The 22,656-nt window shown below is 40.3% G+C and overlaps 1 protein-coding gene across 11 annotated transcripts in view; it reads right to left on the bottom strand.

Annotated features, from left to right (window-relative positions):
* The window catches only part of COMMD10 (COMM domain containing 10), a 126,998-nt gene extending 110,904 nt beyond the window's left edge, over positions 1-16,094 (bottom strand). For 9 of the 11 annotated variants that reach the window (XR_005931540.1, XR_005931541.1, XR_005931542.1 and 6 more), the window contains exons 1-4: positions 15,962-16,074; positions 15,729-15,819; positions 13,201-13,311; positions 11,271-11,426 (exon numbers count right to left, since the gene is read on the bottom strand). Coding sequence is in view for 6 of the 11 variants with exons in the window: in XM_030004508.2 (XP_029860368.1) it covers positions 11,271-11,426; positions 13,201-13,311; positions 15,729-15,819; positions 15,962-15,993 (390 nt within the window). In the remaining 5 variants the exon portion in view is untranslated. Of the gene's footprint in view, positions 1-11,270; positions 11,427-13,200; positions 13,312-15,728; positions 15,820-15,961 lie in introns of all 11 variants that reach the window. The other 2 variants (XM_030004507.2, XM_030004506.2) reach the window with 1 other exon arrangement.
* Positions 16,095-22,656: the final 6,562 nt, after the last annotated feature.

The following is a 22,656-nucleotide window of genomic DNA, read 5'->3' as shown; positions in this document are numbered from 1 at the left end:
TGCTGTGATGATGAAAATAATTTAGGTAAGGGGCCAAGAGAAGGATGACAAAACATGTATTACTGAACTCCTTCAAAAACTCTCCCTGCCTACTTAAGAAAAGAATGATAGTGCAGAGGAGACACCAGCAGGATGAAGCCAAAAGTGTATGCAATACAGCAAACAAATATTAAAGAAGAAAAAAAGGTGCACATTTTTAAGAGGAAAGCCATGAGCGACAGGCACAATTCGCCAATCATCACAGGTAGGGTCTTCATCACAGAAATATTCTGTAATTAGGAAGAGAGTGTTTCCTTTAAGATAAGCCCCAGATCAAACATCAGTTTCGTACTGACGGGAAGCTCTAGCACTGGGGGCAGGGGCAATGACTGCATAAACACACTGATTTCTATCCTCTATTTTTGCTACTGACTTCAGTTGTATTAAGGTGGCATGAATATCTTTGAAGGAAGTTCTGGATGTTGCAGCCTCTTTTCTGCAGGCCTCCACGGGTAACAACTGCTCCATGGGTGAGGTGTCTGCAGTGAAACAGCTGGATTTTCACATTGGTTGCATATAGTTTCTGACTACAGTCTTCTACCACATTTTGAATAGCAATGGAAAAAACTGATGGTATACACTATTTCAAAAGCTGTCCCCCTACTGTACAAACATACTCAACTTCAACACAGTTCAGTACCCCCATTTTATAAATGGATTACTGAGGCATTTTGTGGCATCAGTGAAAAGTACTCTTCTGTGGCAGACTGAAAATCTGCAAGACTCAATTTTTATCCAGAAATATGAGTCACAAATTGAATGATCAGCATCTTCAGCTGACATTATTAGGCAAATCTTAAAATTAAACCCAAGAGTCAGAGCAGGCACCACAAAAACAGTATGTAACTATCAATAAAACCTTAAATACAACCACACAAAGTCAGGACAATAGGGTGTTTTTTTTTTTTAAAAAGCATGAAAGCCTGTAATTAGAGACAGTCATAACACATATGCACAGCCAAGTTAAGCAGAAGTTGCACAGCCAACTACAGTGCCTCTGACTAAATTTTAAGACCAGACTTTGCAACCTTAATGCTAGTTTTGCAATGTATCTTAGTCATGTATTCATAAGAAAGTAAGAGTCACTGGATGGATCTTATCTATCTAGTCACAACACTAGAATGTAATGTCGAATCCAATTCTGCCTTAATCTTGCAGATACTGCAAGACCATCAGTAAGCAGACAAACAAAACAAAACAAACAGGAAAGTAGCAACTACGTTTTTCACCAGTAGACAAGAATAATCTTCCAGGCTCTGAAGCAGTCCACATGCTATAATTGTCTCTAACTAGAAATAGTGGTAGCTGTAACATAAAGGCAAGGAAAGGGTTGAATTGGGTCAGGCATACAGACAATGAATTTAGAGAATCCTGTAAAAAGATTGACTGAATAGAACACAATTCCCAAAGGAAAAAATTCTGAAAGTATTTATGTGGCTTTGTGTCTTAGCCTTGAAAGAAGGCACTGTAAGACCAACGGACTGAAGATCGGTTGGGCCAGACCCCTAGTCGCACGGGACATTCAAGTGCGTGGGACAGGGAGGCACTGAAGAGTGCCACAGGCCATGGATTATGTTTGCTGTGCAACTCTCAGATCCCTCACCACAACTTCCCCTAATGATATCAGCAACTTTAGGAGGCAGGAAAAAAAAAAAAAAAAAAAGAGGAGCAGTAAGTGTTTTAACTTTGTAAACTGGGACTTTCAGTTTGTAATTAATACTAGAAAAAGCAAGAGGAGCAAGCCAAAAAGCCAGTACCTCCGTTACCTCTCAGAGAGGATTTGAATATTAAAAGGGTATTAAAAATAGAAAAAGAGACTGAGATTTAACTCTAAAAGGAAAATTTGCACAAATTATATACCTAAAGCTATCTTATTTGGTGAATATGTAAGATGAACTAGATTCTTCATCTAAGATTGGCTCTCTCCTGGAGGGTTAATTTCCTCTGACTTCCCATTTTTGTCTGCAAGGATAACGTCCTATTGCTCTTCAGCAAACCTTACCTAGCACATATGCCAGGCACAGTAGTATTTTCAGACTTTTTCATTCAATAATCAAACTAAAACTCCTCACACCTTTAATCTTTGAATTTAAAAAAGGAAAAAGACACACACCAAAAAGTACCAGTGTACTTCAAAAGGGAGTAAACAAAGGAAATAATATGACATGAAATTGGTAGAGCAAGGCTAATGCTAAGAAGCAACAATTTCAAAAGACTTTTTCCTAATTGAAGTTACTACAGGTTTTCACCTTTACATGTATTTTAACTGATAAGCAGCTAGCTTGAAAGCAAACAGAAAGGGACTGTATCACAAACATTCGAGGTTCCAAAACCCTAGTATTTAGGGATTCACTTTGTACAAAAGATAAAAGTGTTGTTGCGCTTTGTCCCTCTCTGGGAAATTTGTGGGCACAGAGTTACAGTAAAAATATGCACCAGTCTACGAGTGCTTATATGGAAAACTCATAGCTGACTGGCTCTTTTATCTAGCAAGATCCAATGGTGGGAAGATGAAGTTAGATTTTAATCAGAGATAAGGCACACATTTTTACTAACCATAAAAAATACCCCAGAAGTTACCTGTCATTTCAAGCCTTGAAATCACAACCAGACCCCTGTTTCAAAAGCTCTTTTACAGATTGAAGAAAAAAATTACAGTTTGTATTACACAGGAACTTACACAAGATAAGCATGATACTCTCTTAAAACCTTAAAAGATGCTATTTTGCATGTAGGAACAGAACAAGTGTTTCAGATGTTTTTAAACATTCTCAAAATGTACCTTCTTCCAACCTTTCTTATTTATACTTTCTTGGTAGAAGACAGAAGAGGGTAAGAAGAATAGGAAGAAACTCATTAAAAAAATCCTCAAGAAGTAGTACCTAAAAATTGTAAACAATTAAAATACCTACTAACAAAGTTGGGCGAGTGGAAGATTAAACAGACCCAGTTGTGCTGTAGCTGGCTATTAAAATAAATCTCAGTAGGTGTACAACTATCCCTTTACTACATCTTTCATCATTTGTGCTCTCTTTGCCACTGTCTGTGATGGCATCATATAATGCAATTCACAACTCACTGTGACAATGCCCATAGGTATAAAGCGGTCTTTGTGACCTCTGTTTGTCACTGTAAGGATGACTAGTGGATCAGAAACTAACAAAAAACTGAGAGATTCTTTCTGTTTGAGCTGTATTCCTCTTTATTTTGCATATCTTCTGATATCAGAACGACTTTTTCCCTCATGACACACACACAGAGCACACCAATTCTGTTCTTTTTTGTCATAACCACCATAGGATGTATGTGTTTCAGAATACTTCTACAGATTTGCCAGCGTTTAGCAGAAGGAATTTAGCATATTCACATTACATATACAGCCCTTAGCAAGAAGGCCAGTTTCTGAGAAAACTACTTTCAGAGTTTTTCCCATATGGCTTCAAACAGCCAGTCAAGATACAGAATTGACAGCTCTGTCAAGAATTTTAGGTATGTAATTTCACTAGTTGCATTCCCACGCATCATTATATTAAGTAATGCTGTCTGAAGGCTATAAAAAACTTATCCTGCTTGGCAACATAGGATTCTTATCTTTTCTATTTTTTATATATATATATATATATATATATATGTATATATATATTTTAAAGATACCCTCAGTAGTTTTCCAAGACAAGAAAGCTATGAAGCATTTAGCTTGACCTGCCTTTAAAACAGATAGAGTACTTTACACAGAGTACCAAAAAACCATACAGAGAACATAATGTAGGGGGAGGGGGAGAAAAGCAACAGAACTGATGAAAAATTGCGATGAGAATTCAGAGTGAATCCTAATAAAAAACTAGCTCTTCTTCACAGAGAGGAAAAAATACGTTTTAATCTGATCAATATGTGTCCTGATGTCTAAACTGATACATTACCTAGCAAAGACTTAAAAACTGGATCATATTGATATCAGACTATTATCACTGGCCTATCATTCTAGAGGCCAAATCAAGAACACATTCAAAGAAAAAACTGATACAAATACCATCATTCTAATTGACTAGGATTGTATTATACAGCAGAAATAATACAATAAAGGGACTGCCATACAAGTAAAGATTCAAAGAACTAATTAATGCAACAGGAGAATACATAATTAATAACGCTGTGCAGCTGAAGACTACCTATAGTTCAGTGAAGAAAATGAAAAGATGAAGTGAGAAAATAAATACTATTTAGCAGTACAGCTTTAGTTTAACTCCATAGTTTTTATTAATTTCTCAAGACAATAACATCCTATCAGCTAAGCAGTCCGCACCAATAAAATTTCAAAGACCTATGTTCAAAAAAGAACATTTTTTCTCTAACAATTAGAAGTAGTGTTCAATATGCCACAGAAAATTTCACCTAATCAGTATTCTGGGAAATACTTGTTCTGTTGCTCTAACAAACTCAGTTTGGCTTGTCACCCTAATGAAGCTATCAGCCAGCACATTACCATCTACATCTATTGCATAGAACTGACAGACCCAGAACCCAGAATACTAGTTTTTACCGAGTTGTAGTTTGCAGGCAAGAAGAAAATCTGGTTTAAGAGAAATAACATGGCAATACAAGTGAAATATCTGTAAGAAATTACTTCTTGTAATAACTAGTGGTCTGGAGTCCCAGTCTGAGCGCTGCTGCAACCCAAAGGTGCAGTGGCCTACTCTCTCAAAAATGGTGATGAGCCAAATGAATAAGTAATATTATGAAATAATAATCCCAAACAGTCAACTACCCACTAGTTTTGGCCATAAGTTAATGAATCCTCAGTTCTTCCTTCAATTTGGCCAAAGGTTCCAAAGTTTGTGTGATGTGCAAACCATACCACTAAATAAAAAAAGAAAAAACTGTCAACCATTTTATGTTGTCTTAAAACAGAAATGCAAGATTAGAGCCTGGTCCTTCTTGGGTACACTACAGGAAACAGACTTAGTGGCAGCATTTCAGTACTTCCGAAATACACAGCTAAGTATCAGATGCCAGGAGAGACTCAGAATTATTTTGCCACTTGGATTTTAGTAAAACACTTTAAAACAAAGATAAAATTCCAATTAGATCTTTCTTAGTTACATTGCAAACTCTATCTTGTAGACAGTTTCCCAGAACACCCTCTCATGCTGGAACAGAACTATCAGGATCTCAGTAATAATAAACATGACCCTGATTCTGCACTCAGAACCAGGTGAGCTATCCCATGCATACACCCACTAAAGCTGTTACAAAGAAAATCCAGAGTTGATAAGTGTACAGAGAAGCATATGGCAAGCAAAAGCATGAAATATTCACACATACTCTGAATTCTAAATTAATACATAGTCCTGCACACCACCTGAACAGGACAGTAAAAGCCCTTACCAAAGATGCAGTGACAACCAAAAAGCCCATACATATTTTTAAAAGTGTATGAAAGAAAAAAAATCTGTATTCATACAATCATATTATGGGTTGGAAGGAACATTTAAAGATCACCTAGTCCAACCCTCCTGCTGTGGGCAGGGACATCTGTCAATAGACCACGTTGTTCAAAACCCCTTCCAACCTGACTTTGAACACTTCCAATGATGGGGCATCCACACCCGCTCTGGGCAACCTCTTCCAGTGTCTCACCACCTTCATTGTAAAAAATTCTTCCCTTATATCCAACCTAAACCTATCCTGTTTTAGTTTAAAACCAATCCCCCTAGTCCTGTCACTACAGGCCCTGGTAAAAAGTCTCTCTCCATCTTTCTTATAAGCTGCCTTTATATACTGAAAGGCTCCAATAAGGTCTCCCCGGAACCTTCTCTTCTCCAGGCTGAACAACCCCAACTCTCTCTGCCTATCTTCACAGCAGAGGCGTTCAGCCCTCTGATCATTTTTGTGGCTCTCCTCTGGACCCACAGCAACAGTTCCACGTCTTTCTTGCTCTGGGGACTCCAGAGCTGGACGCAGTACTCTAGGTGGGGTCTCACTAGAGCAGAGCAAAAGGGCAGAATCACCTCCCGCAACCTGCTGGCCACCCTTCTTTTTATAGAAGCTGGGATACTATTGGCTTTCTGGGCTGCAAGCAGACATTGCTGGCTCATGTCCCATTTTTCATCCACCGGTATCCCCAAGTCCTTCAATCCCTTCATCCCCGAGTGTGTGTTGATGCTGGGGATTGCCCCAAGCCAGGAGCAGGACCTTGTGCTTGGCCTTGCTGAACTTCATAAGGTTCACATGCACCCACTCCCCAAGGTTGTCAAGGTCCCTCTGAGTGGCATCCCTTCCCTCTAGCAAATCAACTGCACTATGGAGCTTGGTGTCATGCACAAACTTGCTGGGGGTGCACTCACTACCACTGTGGCATTGAAGACAACATTAAATAGTGTTGGTCCCAGTCCAGACCCCTGAGGGAGACCTTTATTATAAAGACACCACATAAAGTATTAATATTTCAGGCAAGCCCGTATCATACTCTATTCACATTAGTTTCTTGCAAAATATAGCAGAAATATGTCAGAGACAGATAACCTGAAGGATGACAAACAGGAAACTTCCATGAAATGAGAGTGAGAAATCACAGACTATGCAGCTCAAAATAAAAACAAGACCACAGTCTTCTTTAGTATTTCTCATAATAAAAAAAGGGGATACACATTAAAATCAAAAGATAATGGATATACTGTTTTTAAAAAACTTCAATACATATCACCTTTCCCTCAAGTGGTAGAAAATCAGAAATCAGGCAAGTACACACACTGAAACCTCCAGGTTCATTAAAGTAGGATATTTCACAAGTGACAATCAATCATCTTTGAGGGTATAAGACAGCTTCTAAGTCATGAGGTGAGGCAGAAGTTTTCATCAAATGGGTTAACTGAAGGATCCCACCCCTACACTTCCATCCAAGGTGCCAAAGACAGGATACACAATGAACAGATTTTTCTGATCTAGTACAGCAACTCCCACATTTCTGGAATCTGAATCACTAACAAAACTACAAGGTACACTTGACAAAAAAACCTGATCATTATGAATGCAACTTCAACCATACACAAAGCATGAATAAATCAAGAGTCTTAAAAAAACCCCAACCACAAAACACCACCACCAAACACCACCACCACCACCAAACACCCCCACCACCACCAAACACCCCCACCACCACCAAACACCACAAAAATCCAAAATCAGCCCCAACAAACACCAATCCTCAAGATTCCTAAGGAAAACAAATGTCACTCCTATCTTCAAGAAGGAGGACCCAGGGAACTAAAGGCTGGTCAGCCTCAACTCAGTCCCTAGGAAGGTGATAGAACAACTAATCCTGGAAACCACTTCCAGGCACATGAAGAACAAGAAGGTGACTTGAAGCAGTCAGCATGGATTCACAATGGGGAAGTCATGCTTGACCAATTTGATAAACTTCTTCAACGAAATGACTGGCTTGGTAGACAAGGTGAGAGCACTGGATAGGGTCTACCTTGACTTCAGGAAGGCCTTTGACACTGCATCCCGTAAGATCCTCATAGACAAGCTGTTCATGTATGCTGATGATGCAGAGAGAGAGGCAGATTGAAAACTGGCTGAATGGCCAGGCACGGAGGGTGGTGATCAGTGGCACAAAGTCTAGTTGGAAGCCAGTAACTAGCACTGTACGCCAGGGGCAAATATTGGGTCCAGTCCTGTTCAACATCTTCATTAATGATCTGGATGATGGGGCAGAGTGTACCCTCAGCAAGTCTGCAGATGACACAAAATTGGGAGAAGTGACTGACAGACCAGAGTTATGCTACCATCCTGAGGGACCTGGAGAGGCTGGAGAAATGGGCTGACAGAAACCTTGTGAAGTTCAAGAAGGGTAAGTGCAAAGTCCTGCAGCTGGGGAGGAACAACCCTGAGAACAAGTACATGCTGGGGGCCACCCAGCTGGAAAGAAGCTTTGTGAAGAAGGACCTGGGGCATCCTGCTGGACACCAAGTTGAGCATAAGCCAACAAAATGCCCTTACAGCAAAGAGGGCTAATGCTATCTAGGAATCCATTAGGAAGAGTATTGCCAGTAGGCTGAGGGAGGTGATTCTTCCCTTCTACTCAGCAATAATGTGGCCACATCTGGACTATTACCAGTTCTGGGCTCTCCAGTACAAGAGAGACATGGACATACTGAAGAGAGTCCAGCAAGGGCCACTAAGATGATGAAGGGACTGGAGAACCTCACATACAAGGGAAGGCTGAGAGAGCTGGGACCGTTCAGCCTGGAGAAGAGAAGACTCAAGGGGGATCTCATCAATGTATACACATACCTGAAGGGAGGGTGCAAAGAGGATGGAGCCAGGCTCTTTCCAGTGGTGCCCAGTGACAGGATGAGAGGCAATGGGCACAAACTGAAACACAGAAGGCTCTGCCTGAACACAAGAAAACACTTTTTCACTTTGAGGGTGACCAAGCACTGGCACCAGGTTGCCCAGGAAGACGGTGGAGTCTCCGTCCTTGAGACATTCAAACGCTGTCTGGACACAGTCCTGGACAACTGACTCTAGGTGGCCCTGCCTGAGCAGAGAGGCTGGACCAGATGACTTCCAGAGGTCCCTTCCAACCTCAACCGTTCTGTGATTATGTTGCTGACAATTATGACAACAAAACAGTCGTATTCTTTCTATGTACCTAATATTGCTTCTGTGAGAGAAGTGAACAGCGTCAGTCATTAACGTACACACAACCATTTAAAGAAGTACCTACAGAGAGGGCAAATTTTTAGGGTCAATTGTTTTAAAAGTTATAGACATATACACATGTTGCAGATAGTACTGCTAATCGGATACACAACTCTTTTTACAAAGAAATAAGTTAATACAATTTTTACATCAATCTAAAAACCTAAATTGTAAATCTAATCTAAAAAGCTAGCACTCTGGTCTAAGTATTTTTCAGGATTCTAACTTTTTTTAACTTTAATTCCACATGTTGAAAGTTTACAGCAAGTTGGCTACTATAACAATGTATCACAAGTAAGAGAATATTTTGCCCGCCGTTTCTCAAGGTATAGAAAGATAATACAGCAAATATGTGCTGATACACAAATATTTATAGAATATAGAAGCAGATAATGAAGGGATCATGCAGTCATCTACTGCACTCATAAGACATTACAAGGAGATTCATAAGATAAGGAGATGGCAAGTTCTTCTTCCATTATCTCATGCAATTTCTAAAATATTTTATCTCTGTGTGCCTTGTCAACAGAATAAATACTTCATTTAGCAATTAGTTCTGTGAATTGAGGCTTTGGGTTAAGGAAAAGTTCTCTTGAACTTCAAGTTTTTCACTCAACTAAAATCTACAGGATTAAGATGTTTTCAAAACAAAATGAGAAAGTAAATTCAAGTTCAAACTCAAGTTACACTCACACTCAAACTGATACTCAACTCATCATCTAGGCTAGGAAAAGGAAAGAAAAGAGAGGGTGAAATGATGCTTTAAGCACATGTAAAGGCACACACCTATTTTAAACCTGCTTTCATGCTAAAAAACAAGTTGCACTGTGATATTTTGGCCGTTGCTTTTCTACAAGCTTTATTACAAATGACAGTTTAGAACTGCTTTATATGGGATGTAATACACTAGCAAAATGCCATTCCATTATATGAGACCACAGTGAAGTCACAAAATCTCCAAAACTGTAACATACACCAGAAGCATTGTGCGCTGCAGGGCTCACAAAACTGCAGGCAAGAAACAGAGCAATGTCATCGCCAAACAGAAGGACCACAGGTGTGTATGGTACTAGCTCCAAATAAAAAAGGATCAAAGGTGTTTTTATTAGTTTCTCATATGCTGAAGACCCAGCAGTCTTGCTGCACAGTCCATGTGAAGTAAATTCTCAGACAGGTGCTTGGTAGGGTATCTTCAGTATTGCCTTCCGTTCTGCACACGTATACTGTATTCTGAAAAGTTTGCCTTATCACCTTCTGTGATTTCACTTGGTTTTCAAATTACTCACCTCCTTCAATGGAGAGTCATACTTGCCTATATACTCACGGTATCGCTGATCATTTAAACTTTGGGACTTGTACGCTTGGCACTGTAAATATGTCAAAAAGACAGAAGCCCAAAGTGTCTTGTTCAGCTCAAATTTTTTTTGCATACTTACATTATCAGTCATTTACTTGGTTCGGTTCGTGAGTCACTATAATTTTGCAGATTAAAATCCTACAAATTCTGTGTCTAAAATTACCCAGTTTTACAAAGGATCAAGTTTAAATACTTTGGAAAAATCACCTGTGATGCGATTCTGAACATCTTTACTCTGCTTCACAGACATATTTTGTCTTCTCAAAATGTGCATTTTACACCTAAATAAAATTATAGGTTTATTTAGGTGTAAACCTGCTGGTATAAATTACATTGTTCTACTTCTGTCAGTGTATCATGTGTACCTTATATATAAAATTATTTTCTATCTATATTTTACTAACCAAATCATAAAGTAACAAACTGAATCTTATCCCAACGAGATATATAGCAATGATAAAAATAAAGCGAGAATAATCGAGTCAGTGTTCCACAATTCTTTTGAACCATTTGATCCTGGCTGTCACTGATGTGTTCTGTATACAATCTCCTACTGCAGTTGAAGGCTTATTATGAATCAACAGAAGGATGTTATTATACCTGCTCACAGATGTAGACATTTTGCCTAAAGACATACTGAGACTTCAACAGCACGTACCAAAGTTTTAACTGGTAACAGGCACAGGTGAAGCAAGACTTTTTTACCATGGCATAATAATATCTCAAAATCATAGTAAGTATCTCACAAAATGCACCATCCAACCACCTTGCAAAACTAAAGATGGCAGGAGCTCAGATACACTTTAAGTACAGAGAATCAACAGGCTGATGAGCTAAACCAATAAAAGTGTTCATGAGCATATTTTACCCTTGCCCTATTGTAAAGCATGTTCACAAACTTCTCCAAATGGTATGTAGGTTGCATTACTTTACATTGCTAACAACGCACATATAGTCAGGTTCCAACAGTTACACCAGCTCAGCTAACATGTAACATCTCTTTAAGACAATGGAACTCCACTGCCCCAGTCACATTTATCTACTACCTAATAAGTATCCTTTTTATTTTCCAGTACCTTGGCTTGTCACAAACTTTGTATCTTAGTCTAAACTCCTTGCTTTAAAACAAACCTACACAGCTTTATTCTCTCTTAGAAAAAAACATTACCTTCTGAGGGGTCAAAACCCTCTGCCTGAACTTTTCGATCGTATCTTGACCTGCAGCCGCCCATGCACTGGCAAATGTTTCAGCTTTGTCTTGATCCAGGTGAATGTTTTGCAGCTGTTGTTGCAATGAACCAGGTTTCAAATTATGATAGACTGCCTGTTAAAAGGAAAAATAACTGCTGTTGTCGAGCACTGCTCTACAACTTGTGCCAGATACATTCTACCACAGATGGCCACCACGTTCACACAAGATTTTTACTAGCAACTCTACTGTGGGACTGCAAGCATCCTGTTCATCTTAACCCTCTGACTGAGAAGACAGAAAGTGTAACTATTTCAATTGTATCTCAAAATGCAACATTACAAGTGACTTGTCTGAAGACAAACTGTGAAAAAACGTATATACAAGCTAGATCTGAGTATATGTATGTTTCCACTGTACATAATGCCAAAGCAGCTATCACTGAAAAAAACTGGGGCTTTGAAGTCAATTGTGACCGTGAAGAAAGGACAACATTTCCAAATTCACACTCCTCAAGTAAGCCTGAACTACAAGGTAATATTCTGAAAAGACAGGAACAGTTTGCCAAAAAAGGTGAGTTAGAGATAACCTCCCTATTAACATGAATTTTTGTGGTAAACAGTCTATATTAGTACGCTCATCTCCACTTTCAAAACAGGACTCCGTCAGCACCAGGGCAGGGAAAAAAAGAAAAAAAGAAACAACACATGCAGCAAAGACCATGCAGCATTTTTATACCTATAGTGTCCATAGACCAAAGGGCTGTTAAAAAAGTTACACTCTGACAGAACAAGCAGCTACTCTGTGAAGCATAGCTGTCAGTGGGAATACAAGAGTCCTCATACAACACGTATTCCATCTGGCACTGTTCTTTGGGCAGATATTAATATCCTTCCCTTTTTTCCTTTTTTTTTTAAATGCCAAAGAAGTAACTCCTAGAGGAAACTGAACTGCTTCTTCTGTTTATCTTCAATAATTATCGTATAAATGAAGCAGTCTGATGAAATTAGGACCAGACAATAAAACAGGTAAGTTTGCTGTTCGGTTGAGATGAAAATTCAAAATTCCAGTTTGGATGTGACCTCAGGTTTTGTTTTGACTTTTCTGTGCATAGGAGCCATAGGGAGGACTGTTTGTTTTCTTTGTAATGCTGTGGAATGTGTTAACTAAGCGAACTAATCATAAACTGACGTGTAAGAAAGGACAAGATCCAAACCCCACAACAGACCATCAGCATGCAGGCCCTCTGCATCGACCACACTTACTATACTTGCATGAAATGGATGGATAACATCACAGCTGTGACAATTTCTAAGAAAGTTACCATATTTACCAGGTAATACATTGGCTTTGCAACCTGAGTAGCGGTAGACTGTAGAACTGGAAAACCTTCCCTGTTTACAAGACACTTAGCTCTACACCATGCAGTCACCTACTCATTCAGATACTAGAGCTACATCAGCTGCGTCTGCTCACCTAAGTACAGACTGCTTCTGTACATGAAAATTTTCCAAAACTGACACGTCAGGTAACTTAAGCAGTGCTCAATAATGCCATCTAATAGTTTCCTTACAGGAATTAAAAAAATGCATGTCTGGCTTGCTTACAATGAATAAGAGGAAAGACTATAACTCACAATTATCAGCACTTCTCTCTGAGTCATGCAGAGCTCGCTTCCACCACCTATATTTACATCAGCTGGAAACTCACTCCACAAATGCAATGAGTCCAATCTGAATCAGGAAGGCATGCAAACAAAAGCAGCAAAATCATGCCCCCAAAACATATATAATATACTACAGATACATATTTTCACTAATTCCTTTTCAACTTGACTTTTATATTTTTGAAATCTACAATCAAATAAAAACAATATATTCATCTATTCATAATGATAAAAACAAGGTACCTGTTCCAAAATGAATGATATAGTTTCAAGAACTAGATGAAGATCCTGCTTTTCCAATGAAAAAGCTATTTGAAGTTTTTCTTCCTCCTCTTCACTGAAGATACTTTCAGCCTGAAGCACAAAAATGGTTAGTCCTCACATTCCATTTAGCAACCAAAAACATACCTGTCAAAACAAAAACTTTCTCCACATTTTTATAAACATAGTGGCTGTCCAGTTGTTTCTAAATAGAAATAACAAAGTAAAGCTCTTTTCCAATAGAAAAATACAATGCAATTCCTCTCACTGAAAATCAAAATTAAAAGCCAACAGTATCACACAAGAAGTTATTAGGATTACTTGAAGTAGATCACAAGAAAATGCTTTCTCTTTGCACCTGAGAGACACTAAAGAAACATTTTTCTTTCAACTATCACACCATCTCCATCAACCTTTCATAAATAAAAATTAAGAAAAGTACAAAGTGTGTTACTTTAATCAGACTCCAAAGAAAACAGAAGGCAAAACTGTAGTGAAGTTAGATACATATGCTCCTTCCACTCTGGATATTCTTCTGAAAATCACCCATGCTGTTACAAAAAAAATAAAGGCCTAATGTATGCTTTTCTTGAAAGTCAGATTGGATCTATAGCCTACTGTGTTACTGAAGATTACTAAGAATGTTCTGTACTTTTAAAATAGCATAGTTATATTTATTATACTACAGCAAATTAAATAGTAATTTAAATGCAGATATTGCCATCTTTCAAAACGTAATTACTAACAAATCTATGCTATAGACATCAAAACACCATATTTAGACCACTTAGTAATCCAAAACTGCAAAGCTACACAAAAAAGCAATTCAGCTATCAGAAAAAACAAAATGAGGCAATTACACAAAAACTTCAATGATAGCAATGTTTGTGACAAGAGTATCAAAATGGAAACATTATTTGAATCGTTAGCTGTTAGAAGGAAATGCAGAGCTCTGAGAATCTGCTTTGTTAAGGCAAGTAAGTTCAAAGTTTCCAGCAATCTAACATGCCCTAGAGTCAGATACTTTGGAAAGGCCAACTGAACAATTTATGAGATTGACTCAGCAGGCTAAATTAAAAAGACCACTCCAGCTCACCTAAACACTGATTAAAACTGTGAAGAGCTACTTAACTGCTACTGAGTAGTAAAAAAAAAAAAAAAAAGTTGGTGAGTTGGTGACACTTTCCAATTACCAGTGAATTAATATCCACGCAAAACAATTGAGAAAACCCTCTGCAATAACAGTGGCATCCAAGCTAGTAATTTTGGTAGGAAAAAAAATCAGTACCTGAATCAAATAATCAAAACAATCTTTAGAGTCTCAGAATTATGACCTTTAATACATTTGTACTTTCTACCTGTGCTGCTCCTAACCTGTAATATTTTAACGCTTATTCTGCATATATATGTTTATAGAAAACAAATTCTCTGTTTCTTCCTATATTTTTTCTAAACACAGAACATGGGAATAAACAAAATCTGACACTGAAAGATAAAGAAAATCAACAAAGTAATTTCTGTTTTAGCATTTATCTTTCCTGCAATATTTAGTCCAAAGGTTAGATTTAGTCTCCATTTCACTTTTTGGCACTGCACAGTGAAACTGACTACTGATTTTATTTCTTTCTTTATTCTGCAATTAAAAAAAAAAAAAAAAACAACAAAAAAAAACCCCTTCTGTAAAGATGAGAAACATTTTCACAAAAATTTAGGGACTTCATTTTTAATCTCAGTTCCACTGATGGCTTTGGTTGATGGAAGTACAGAAATTAAAAGAAAAAAAAAGCAAACAAACAAAAAAAAAAGCATTTAGCGCTTCCCTTGAGAGGGCAAGAGCGGAGTTTGTGCAAAAAGCCAAGGAATCACAAGGAAGCAGCGTCTCCTCCGAGAGCGTTCTCAGAGAGAGCACCTGGAGGCGATAGAAGCGGGTTGTAACAGGCACTCCTCACGCTATTCACCTCCGACCTTTCATTACTGGCTCTTATTTCATTCACCTGAAACAGCTCTGAACAATTAAGTGATGAATGAAATTAAAATCTAAAGTACTTTAAAAAAAAAAAAAAACCAAAAAAACAATTTAAAGCGGAAGTAATTGTCCCTTAGCATAGCGGAGTGCCGCCTCTGTCCCACGAAGACGACTCCGCGGCGCTCGGACAGAGGCGGGACGCAGCTGCTCCCGGCGAGGCTCCCCGTCCCGTCCCACAGCAGGGAAGGCCAGGCTGCCCACGCCGCCGCACCGAGGGCGGGAGCGGAGCGGCACCCGGCACGCCGCTGTTCTTCGGGGACACCGGTACCGCCCGCCGCGGACCCGCTCCCGCGGCTTCGCCCCCAGCAGCGCCGCCCAAGCGCCGGCGGGACCCGGCGGGACCCGGCGGGGCCCCCCCGGTCTGTGCCGGCGGCCCGAGGCCCCCGCCGCCGCCACGCCGCGCTCCGCTGCCTGCCCAACGCGGCGCCAGCGGGCTCCCAGCGGGCTCCCCCCGCCCCGCCCCGCCGCCGCCCGCCCCGCCAACCTTCAGGTGCAGCTTCTGGAGAAGGCGGGAGAGGAGCCGCGGGAACCGGCCCGGGTCCATGGCGTTCAGCAGCGACACGGCCCTGCGGATGCTGCACCGAAGGAGAGGAGCCGGTCAGGGGGACCCAGGCCGTGCCGCGGCGAGGCGAGGCGAGGCCGTGTCCCCGACCCGCCCTGCCGCGGGGGGAGCGCAGGCAAGGGCGGGAGCGGCGCTGCCGCCGGAGCGACCGGTACCTGTCACTTTCCGGGACGACGGACGCCGCCATGCCTGCCGCTGCGGCCCCGCCTCCCCACCCCACCCCCGCGACGGCAGCCCGGCGGGCCCAAGCGCCGCCGCTGCGCTTCGCCCCGGCGCGGGCAGGCCGGCGGCCGGCGCCAATCTCGCTGAGGGCCCCGAGCCGCCCCGCACGGTCCCGGCTGAAGGCAGGGCGAACCTGCGGCGGCCTGCGGGGCTTGCGGGAAGCGGTGAGAAGCAAACTGGCGGCGCCTCCCTCACGGGTCGGCAGCACCCCGCACCCGCTCGGAAGGCCGTCGTTGAAATCCTCCGGTTTGAAAGTCTTGAGGACGTACTGGCGCCCAGCAGAAAGTACCGGGGAGCGGCATTTCCCCCTCTGTCGCGTGTCGCCCGTGCCCGTACTCGAACCGTACCGCAGAATTGTGGGTGGTGCGAAGCCCCTCGGCCCTTCCCGGCCCCACAGAGCCTCCGTGTTCCCGAGTGGTAGCGCCCAGCCAGCTCCGAGCCGCCGGTCCGCGAAGCTCTTGTTGGCGGGCCGCGAACCTGTGACACGGCTGTCGCGCCCGCGGTGTTACGGCAGAGTGTTCCGGAGGCGGTGGAACCAACGGCGGCCGGCTGTGTGTCCGTCTTCCCCAAATAACCTGTTCCCCGGGTGGCAACCCCAAACTCTCCCCGTGCGGGTGTTACCTTGAACGGACGTAACGTCTGTGAGACCTCCGGTTCCCATCAGATGGGGCTGAAGTGGAAAAGTGGGCTGAAAGACCATGGGACCAGCAAACAGAGGAACAGGGAGCATGACTGTGTCAGCCTTGTTTTCCTAGGAAGCAAACTAAAAATATTAAAAATGTGCAAAGGGCTTCTGAATGTGGTTGTAAAGGTTTGTAAGATGTGGCCCGAAGGGTTAGGTGTATGGTAATAAATTATGGTAGGGTCAAGAGGCAGGTGGGAAAAGGCTGGAAATTTTTGAGGTACTGTAAAGAAACGTTTTATAAACATAGATGCCTAAATCCTGACTCTGTTGAAGAGAGGGGAATTCCGTTGTTAACTTCAGTAGGGCAGGGATTTCAGCCGCGAAGTTTGAAAAGATAATGTCTGTTTAAATAGACTCAGCCTTAAGAACCAACTTCAGGAAAAGAGTGACAAACCTGGCCGTACTTCAACAGGAATTTTAAAGCAGAGAATTCCTGTCTGACGCTTCAACAACATTTGTACTATACCTCCTACCAGAAGCTGGACCCACAGTCACTGTTACAAAGGGCAGCTACATTTTTCATGCTATTGTGCTGGGGTGAAATATAGTTACATTCAACTATTTCATCTGTTTTTCTGTAGTCTTACAAAACATGAAAAGACAATATTCTCGCAAGAAATTTATTTGGCTGGAAAAAAAACATGAGTGTTTCACTCCACACTGAAATAATGTAGCTTCTTGTTCTAGGAAATCTCCCCCGAGAGCAGAATTTTATAAAGTTTGTTCAGTCAAAATGAGCAAGAGCGAACTGGAAGTCTAGACAATTGCTTACTTATTTTAAAAAGTTCCAGCTGATATAGGTATTGGATGCGCCACTCAGGTTTGCTGCCAATTCTCTGGTTTTATAATCATATGGAGCTATTTTAAAGTGTTTTCTTTCACGCTTTGCTGCATCAAATGAATATTAAAAATGAAGAGTCAAAACAATGAACATTAAAATCTCAACTGGAGAGGATGCTGAGCAACCTCCTCCAGCTGGACCTGCTTCACACAGGAGGTTTGACCTGAGAGCTCTGGAGGCTTCTTCCAGCCTGTATTATTTTGTGTTCAAAGCCTCACTGAAGAAAGACAGGAAAGAGAGCAGCTGATTGGAAATAATAAGTAATGAAGCTAACCTGACAAGGTGCTGTCAAGTGCACAATTAAATCATTTTTTTCCAAATACATTTTCTGTTCCTAAAAAAGAATTATAAAAAGTTGTGACTTCTCATACATCCATTCCTTTAATACTGTTTTGTACTTGCATCCATGATCCATTTTTCCAATGTGAATAATAGCTTTTTTCACTGAGCTAATGATATTACACAATTTGATGTATTTTATCAGTTGTCCTAACTATCCATCTAGTTAAGAGATATTTTCAGTCAAATTGTTAGCCATATTTTGACTCAAAATACTCCATTTAGACATGCAAATAGATGTTGTGGGGGCTTTTGGATTAATCTGCTCACATCCTATGACAAAATCTTAGGCATCAGTGACTGAGACTTTAGAGTGTTCAGCTGCTAATAAAAGTTGGGAATCTTACTGCCTTACAATAGTCTTGAAAAGCTCGGTCTTCCCTACTTTGCATTTCCAGAAATTGAACTATATATTCTGTTCTTTCACAAAGACCAAACAAGCCTTCATGTTATTTGATTATGGTTTGTTTTACAGACTTTTCTCACCACCCAACCCTTCAGTTAGAATTCATGTAGGCTCTGCTTTTTAAAATACTTCTGTGGTTATCAGATGAAACTGATTATATAGAGCATGAAAAGACGTAAAGTTAGGAATTACAGAATACTTTCCACACAAGGCTAGTTAAGCACTGTAATAAATTGCATGAGAAAGTTGAAGAATCTCCTTCATTACAGGTTTTAAAGCACAAAGGGACAAACACCTGTCATGAAAAATAGATAGTAAATGTGTAGAAACTGAGTAAAGCTGATCAGCATTGAGGACTACAGGCTCTCAAGATCCTACCAGGACCTGTTTTCTTTGAGTGTATTATTTTTCTCTTTTTTCTTGGCTCCTTTTGATCCTCTTTTTATTCCATAGCCTTTTACTTGCGATGCCATTCTGTCTACACTCAAGCCTTTCCTTTTCCTGTCATCTTCATCTCTGTTATTTTTCCTAACTTCTGAAGGTACACACAAAAGAACATGTTGAACTCCTTTAAGTTCTGATTTGTACAATATCCCTGACACTATTTGTTGACTAAATAATTGTCCTGCAACTCATTGAAAATAAACCAATAATGTTTCACATAAATTTTCACTTAAACTTGCAAGTGGCTTAAGCAATTGAAGTTAGCAAACTATAAATTTGTGGGGCAGGGATTGAATTGTACCTTTTACCTAGTATTAAATAGCTCAACTTTTGAACTGTTGTTGAAAAAATAGTTCTTTTTTGTAAAGTGCGTTCTAAGTGTTTCAGTTAAGTTACGTCTATCAGAAATAAATACTCTTCTCTTGCTCTCTGTGACTGTTATCATTATGAAACAATCTGCCATTCTTTCTGTGTCATTATTTGCATTCCACTGAATGAGTAATCTCATTAAAATCACTAGGACTACTTGAACTCTGCTTAGAAAGAGTAAGGGCAGGGGACTATGAATAAAGGAGGGGCGCTCTTAATTTATTAGTTCTGTATGCTGGCTTATTGTTTGCTATTTTTGTGCTTATATGTGAAATTTCACTATTACATCTAGTCATCTGAAGGGAGTCAGACACAGGGGGTGACACAGTGCTTGACAATGGAAATCAGGGCTGCATAGTCTACTGCTTTAATCAAAGGCATCTGTGAGCATACCGTAGATTCAGCTGTGGACAATAGGCCTTAATTTATGCCATTATAACACAAACAGGTATGATCCTGTAAGAGACCAGCATTCATACATTTGCACCTGTGTAGAGGTGGAAGCAGGTCAGTACTTTGCAGGGCCAGGTCAATGGAGAAAAGATATGCTGCCCTCTGCAAATGATATGACAGCAAATCTTTCTATGGTTCATGCCAAGATTACAAATTAGGGTTAATGAAGTGCAGGTATCATGCTCTAACTAATGTTCAAAGTTGCAGTTAGCTGACACTTGATATGTCTGTTTTCCAAATAGAATGTGATCAAACAAAACAGTCTACTGGAACATGCGTCATTGGTTTTAAAATGTTTTGAGATCATGAACAATGTGTCCAAGGAGAAGCTACAATCAATATTGCTATCAGTAGCTAAGAAACCCAACAGAGCTGCAACAACTGTAATGCTTTTGGTGCAGATATTTATCTGAGGCATATTTGTCCAGAAAGTATTAGTCTATATTTCTTTAGTCAAGCTCTTCTGGTTTTCCCACTGAAGTGAATGAAATCTGTATTCTACTCTGGTGTGGACGTATATAGCGAAAGTTCAATTGTGCTTTTACAGAAGGTGTTAAAAGGATCATGAAAATTGTCTGGAAAAGAGTTCAAAGTAAATTACTTTTTTTAAATACCTTCCTGTGTTTGTATGAATCACAGAGGCTGGCAAATATTAACTGTAGAGTTCTTACCTCGACAAATGCTGGCACATACTAGTGTAAGTTCAATAACAGTATGGACGTATTTTCCTCTCAGTGATGTGGTGGGACTGAATGGCACCTTGCCATATGCAGAAGTTCCTTTTAAGCCAGGAGGAACAGTTTAGTGGTCTCAGGTTGTGACTGAAATATCTAGACTTTCTGGAACCACAAACCTAACTTCTCACAGGGCTGACTGTCCTTCATCAATTTTAAAGCCCTGTAGGTAAACTGAATACCATGCAGTTTACTGCAGTTACCTAACATTAAGTCTCCATGTAGACAGGAATCCAGTAATACTTTTCATACAAAATTTGGGAGCTTGCTTTGGGGAAAAAAAGACCTCCATTTTCTGGCTGTTGTTTTACAGTGCTATAATCTATTGTATTTGTAGTCTGTGTTTCAGACGTGCTACGCTATATATGTAACTGTAAATCAGTATGGAGCCTTTACATCAAAGAATTTATATAAATAATTCTAAGTTTTCATTGTGAAACTTTGCATGAAGGATTTGCAAACACTAAGCAAGAGAAAAGTCAGCATAATTTTGCCCATTTATTAGCATGGAAACAGAGGCAGGCACAGGAGTGGTGACCTTGTTACAGCTGACTAGCTAGTCAGCCTCATGCCCCAATACAGCTTTGGTCTACTTTCTTGTTCAAAACTCCCATCTCAACTCATCTGATAAAGCCTCGGGTGTTCTTTGTCTTTAGCACACCTTCGCATCTTGAAAGTCATAATATTTAATGGCCTTCACTTTCATTGTGGCCTCTTCTGAGCCACATGATAATAATTTTATTAATATTTCCTTTAAATTGGCTGTTGTCTTAGGAGCAGCTGTAAGTATCCAATGCAATACACAAGGACAGCTGTTGTGGCTTTTTACTCAAAGATGTGACAACTTCTGATATTGAGAAGTATAGACAAATTGTTAAATAACGAGTCTTCAGTGGCTAACTTTCTGCCTTAAAGTCTAATGGCATGCAACGAAGGCAAACAACAAGATGCTGTGCGTAACTCTTATTTTGTTTTCTGAGTTTTCAAGTTTGTAAATGGCAAGACATGCACAGTGGAGTCTTTGGAATTGAGAGGATCCCAATAAGACAATGCCCAAGCACATATGAGGTTAGTAGAGAAAGAACCATACTTATCTATAGAAAAATCACACAGGAGCACATTATTCATTTCCATGAGATTGACTTCTTTGTACTAATAATATCTAAGAAAGCAGAGGATTAATATCTCCTGGCAGATAGATATGGATTGTAAGCAAGGGAAATACAGTGGAAGGCACAATGAATTCAAACTAAACAAACTGAATCAATTTTAAGGCAAGAGAGTGAGAGGTGGTATCTTAGCTAGGCTATAGTTTAGTAGGTACCTGTGCTTTCACCTTAAGCCACAGTGGGATCACTGGTAGCCGTTAGCAAAGCAGCCACATGGACAAGGAAAAGACAGGCAAAGTAAATTCACAGTGTCACGACTGTTTAACCTGCATAGTCTAGGGTGGGAGGCGAGAGAGGGGAGAGAGAGAAGGACCGACAGACCTTATGGAACAGTTCATTGATCTGCTTCCCCTTATTTTAAACCTTAGCCTTGTAATGCAAACTTATTCCATAGGGAAAAACATATTCTGTTTAGACTGACATCTTATAAGGTAGAAAGATGATCTAGTGTCATCTGGAGAGTGGCCAATTTCATAAAAGACTAAGAAATATTCTCTGCATTTTCTGGTAAAGCATTTTATTTAAAACCACATTGTTATGCAGTGTGGCATTATGTAATTGCCTAACAAAAACTATCAGATATGGGCTCTCTGCTGTTGTTTTTATATACATGTATCTGCCACTAAGTTTCACAGTCAGTATAAACATATGGATGACACTAGAATTTTTCTTTCTCTTTCTGCCCACCGCCCCCACCCGCCATACAGCTGCCCTAATAGGGATTATACTTGTGCAGTGTCAGCTGCTCATTTGGAACTGGGGGAAAAGTTAACAGGATCATTGCAATGGTAGAAAGTCATTCTCAAACCAAGCAGAACTGACCCTGCAACATCCTCTTATTTCAATATCCTTATCTTGGCTCTCACTTCTGATTTTTTCCGGTTTTGTGCTATATTTTCAAGGTTGCACTGTGTTTGTGATGAAATTCTCTTATGCTTTGCATTTAGCTATGATTGTGACAGAGGCATAGTCCATGTTAAAAACCACAAACACCAATGAATTCAATAATGGGATTCTAAAGATTTACGCCAGTCTGGGTTTAATCACATTACTCAAAAAATTTAACATGTAGCCTTACCACAGGAATCCACCTGAGAAACTATTTGGGTTTTTGCCTTTAAGTGGAAAGAAAGTGAAGCTAATTCAAACCTGTCCATTTCAGATCTCGAGGTCATTACAAAGGAAGGC

Source organism: Aquila chrysaetos, chromosome Z (genome assembly GCF_900496995.4).
Source record: "Aquila chrysaetos chrysaetos chromosome Z, bAquChr1.4, whole genome shotgun sequence".
In the NCBI taxonomy this organism is placed as follows: Eukaryota; Metazoa; Chordata; class Aves; order Accipitriformes; family Accipitridae; genus Aquila; species Aquila chrysaetos.
Note: the sequence above shows the minus strand (reverse complement) of the source record. Positions and strands in the feature narration are given on the sequence as shown.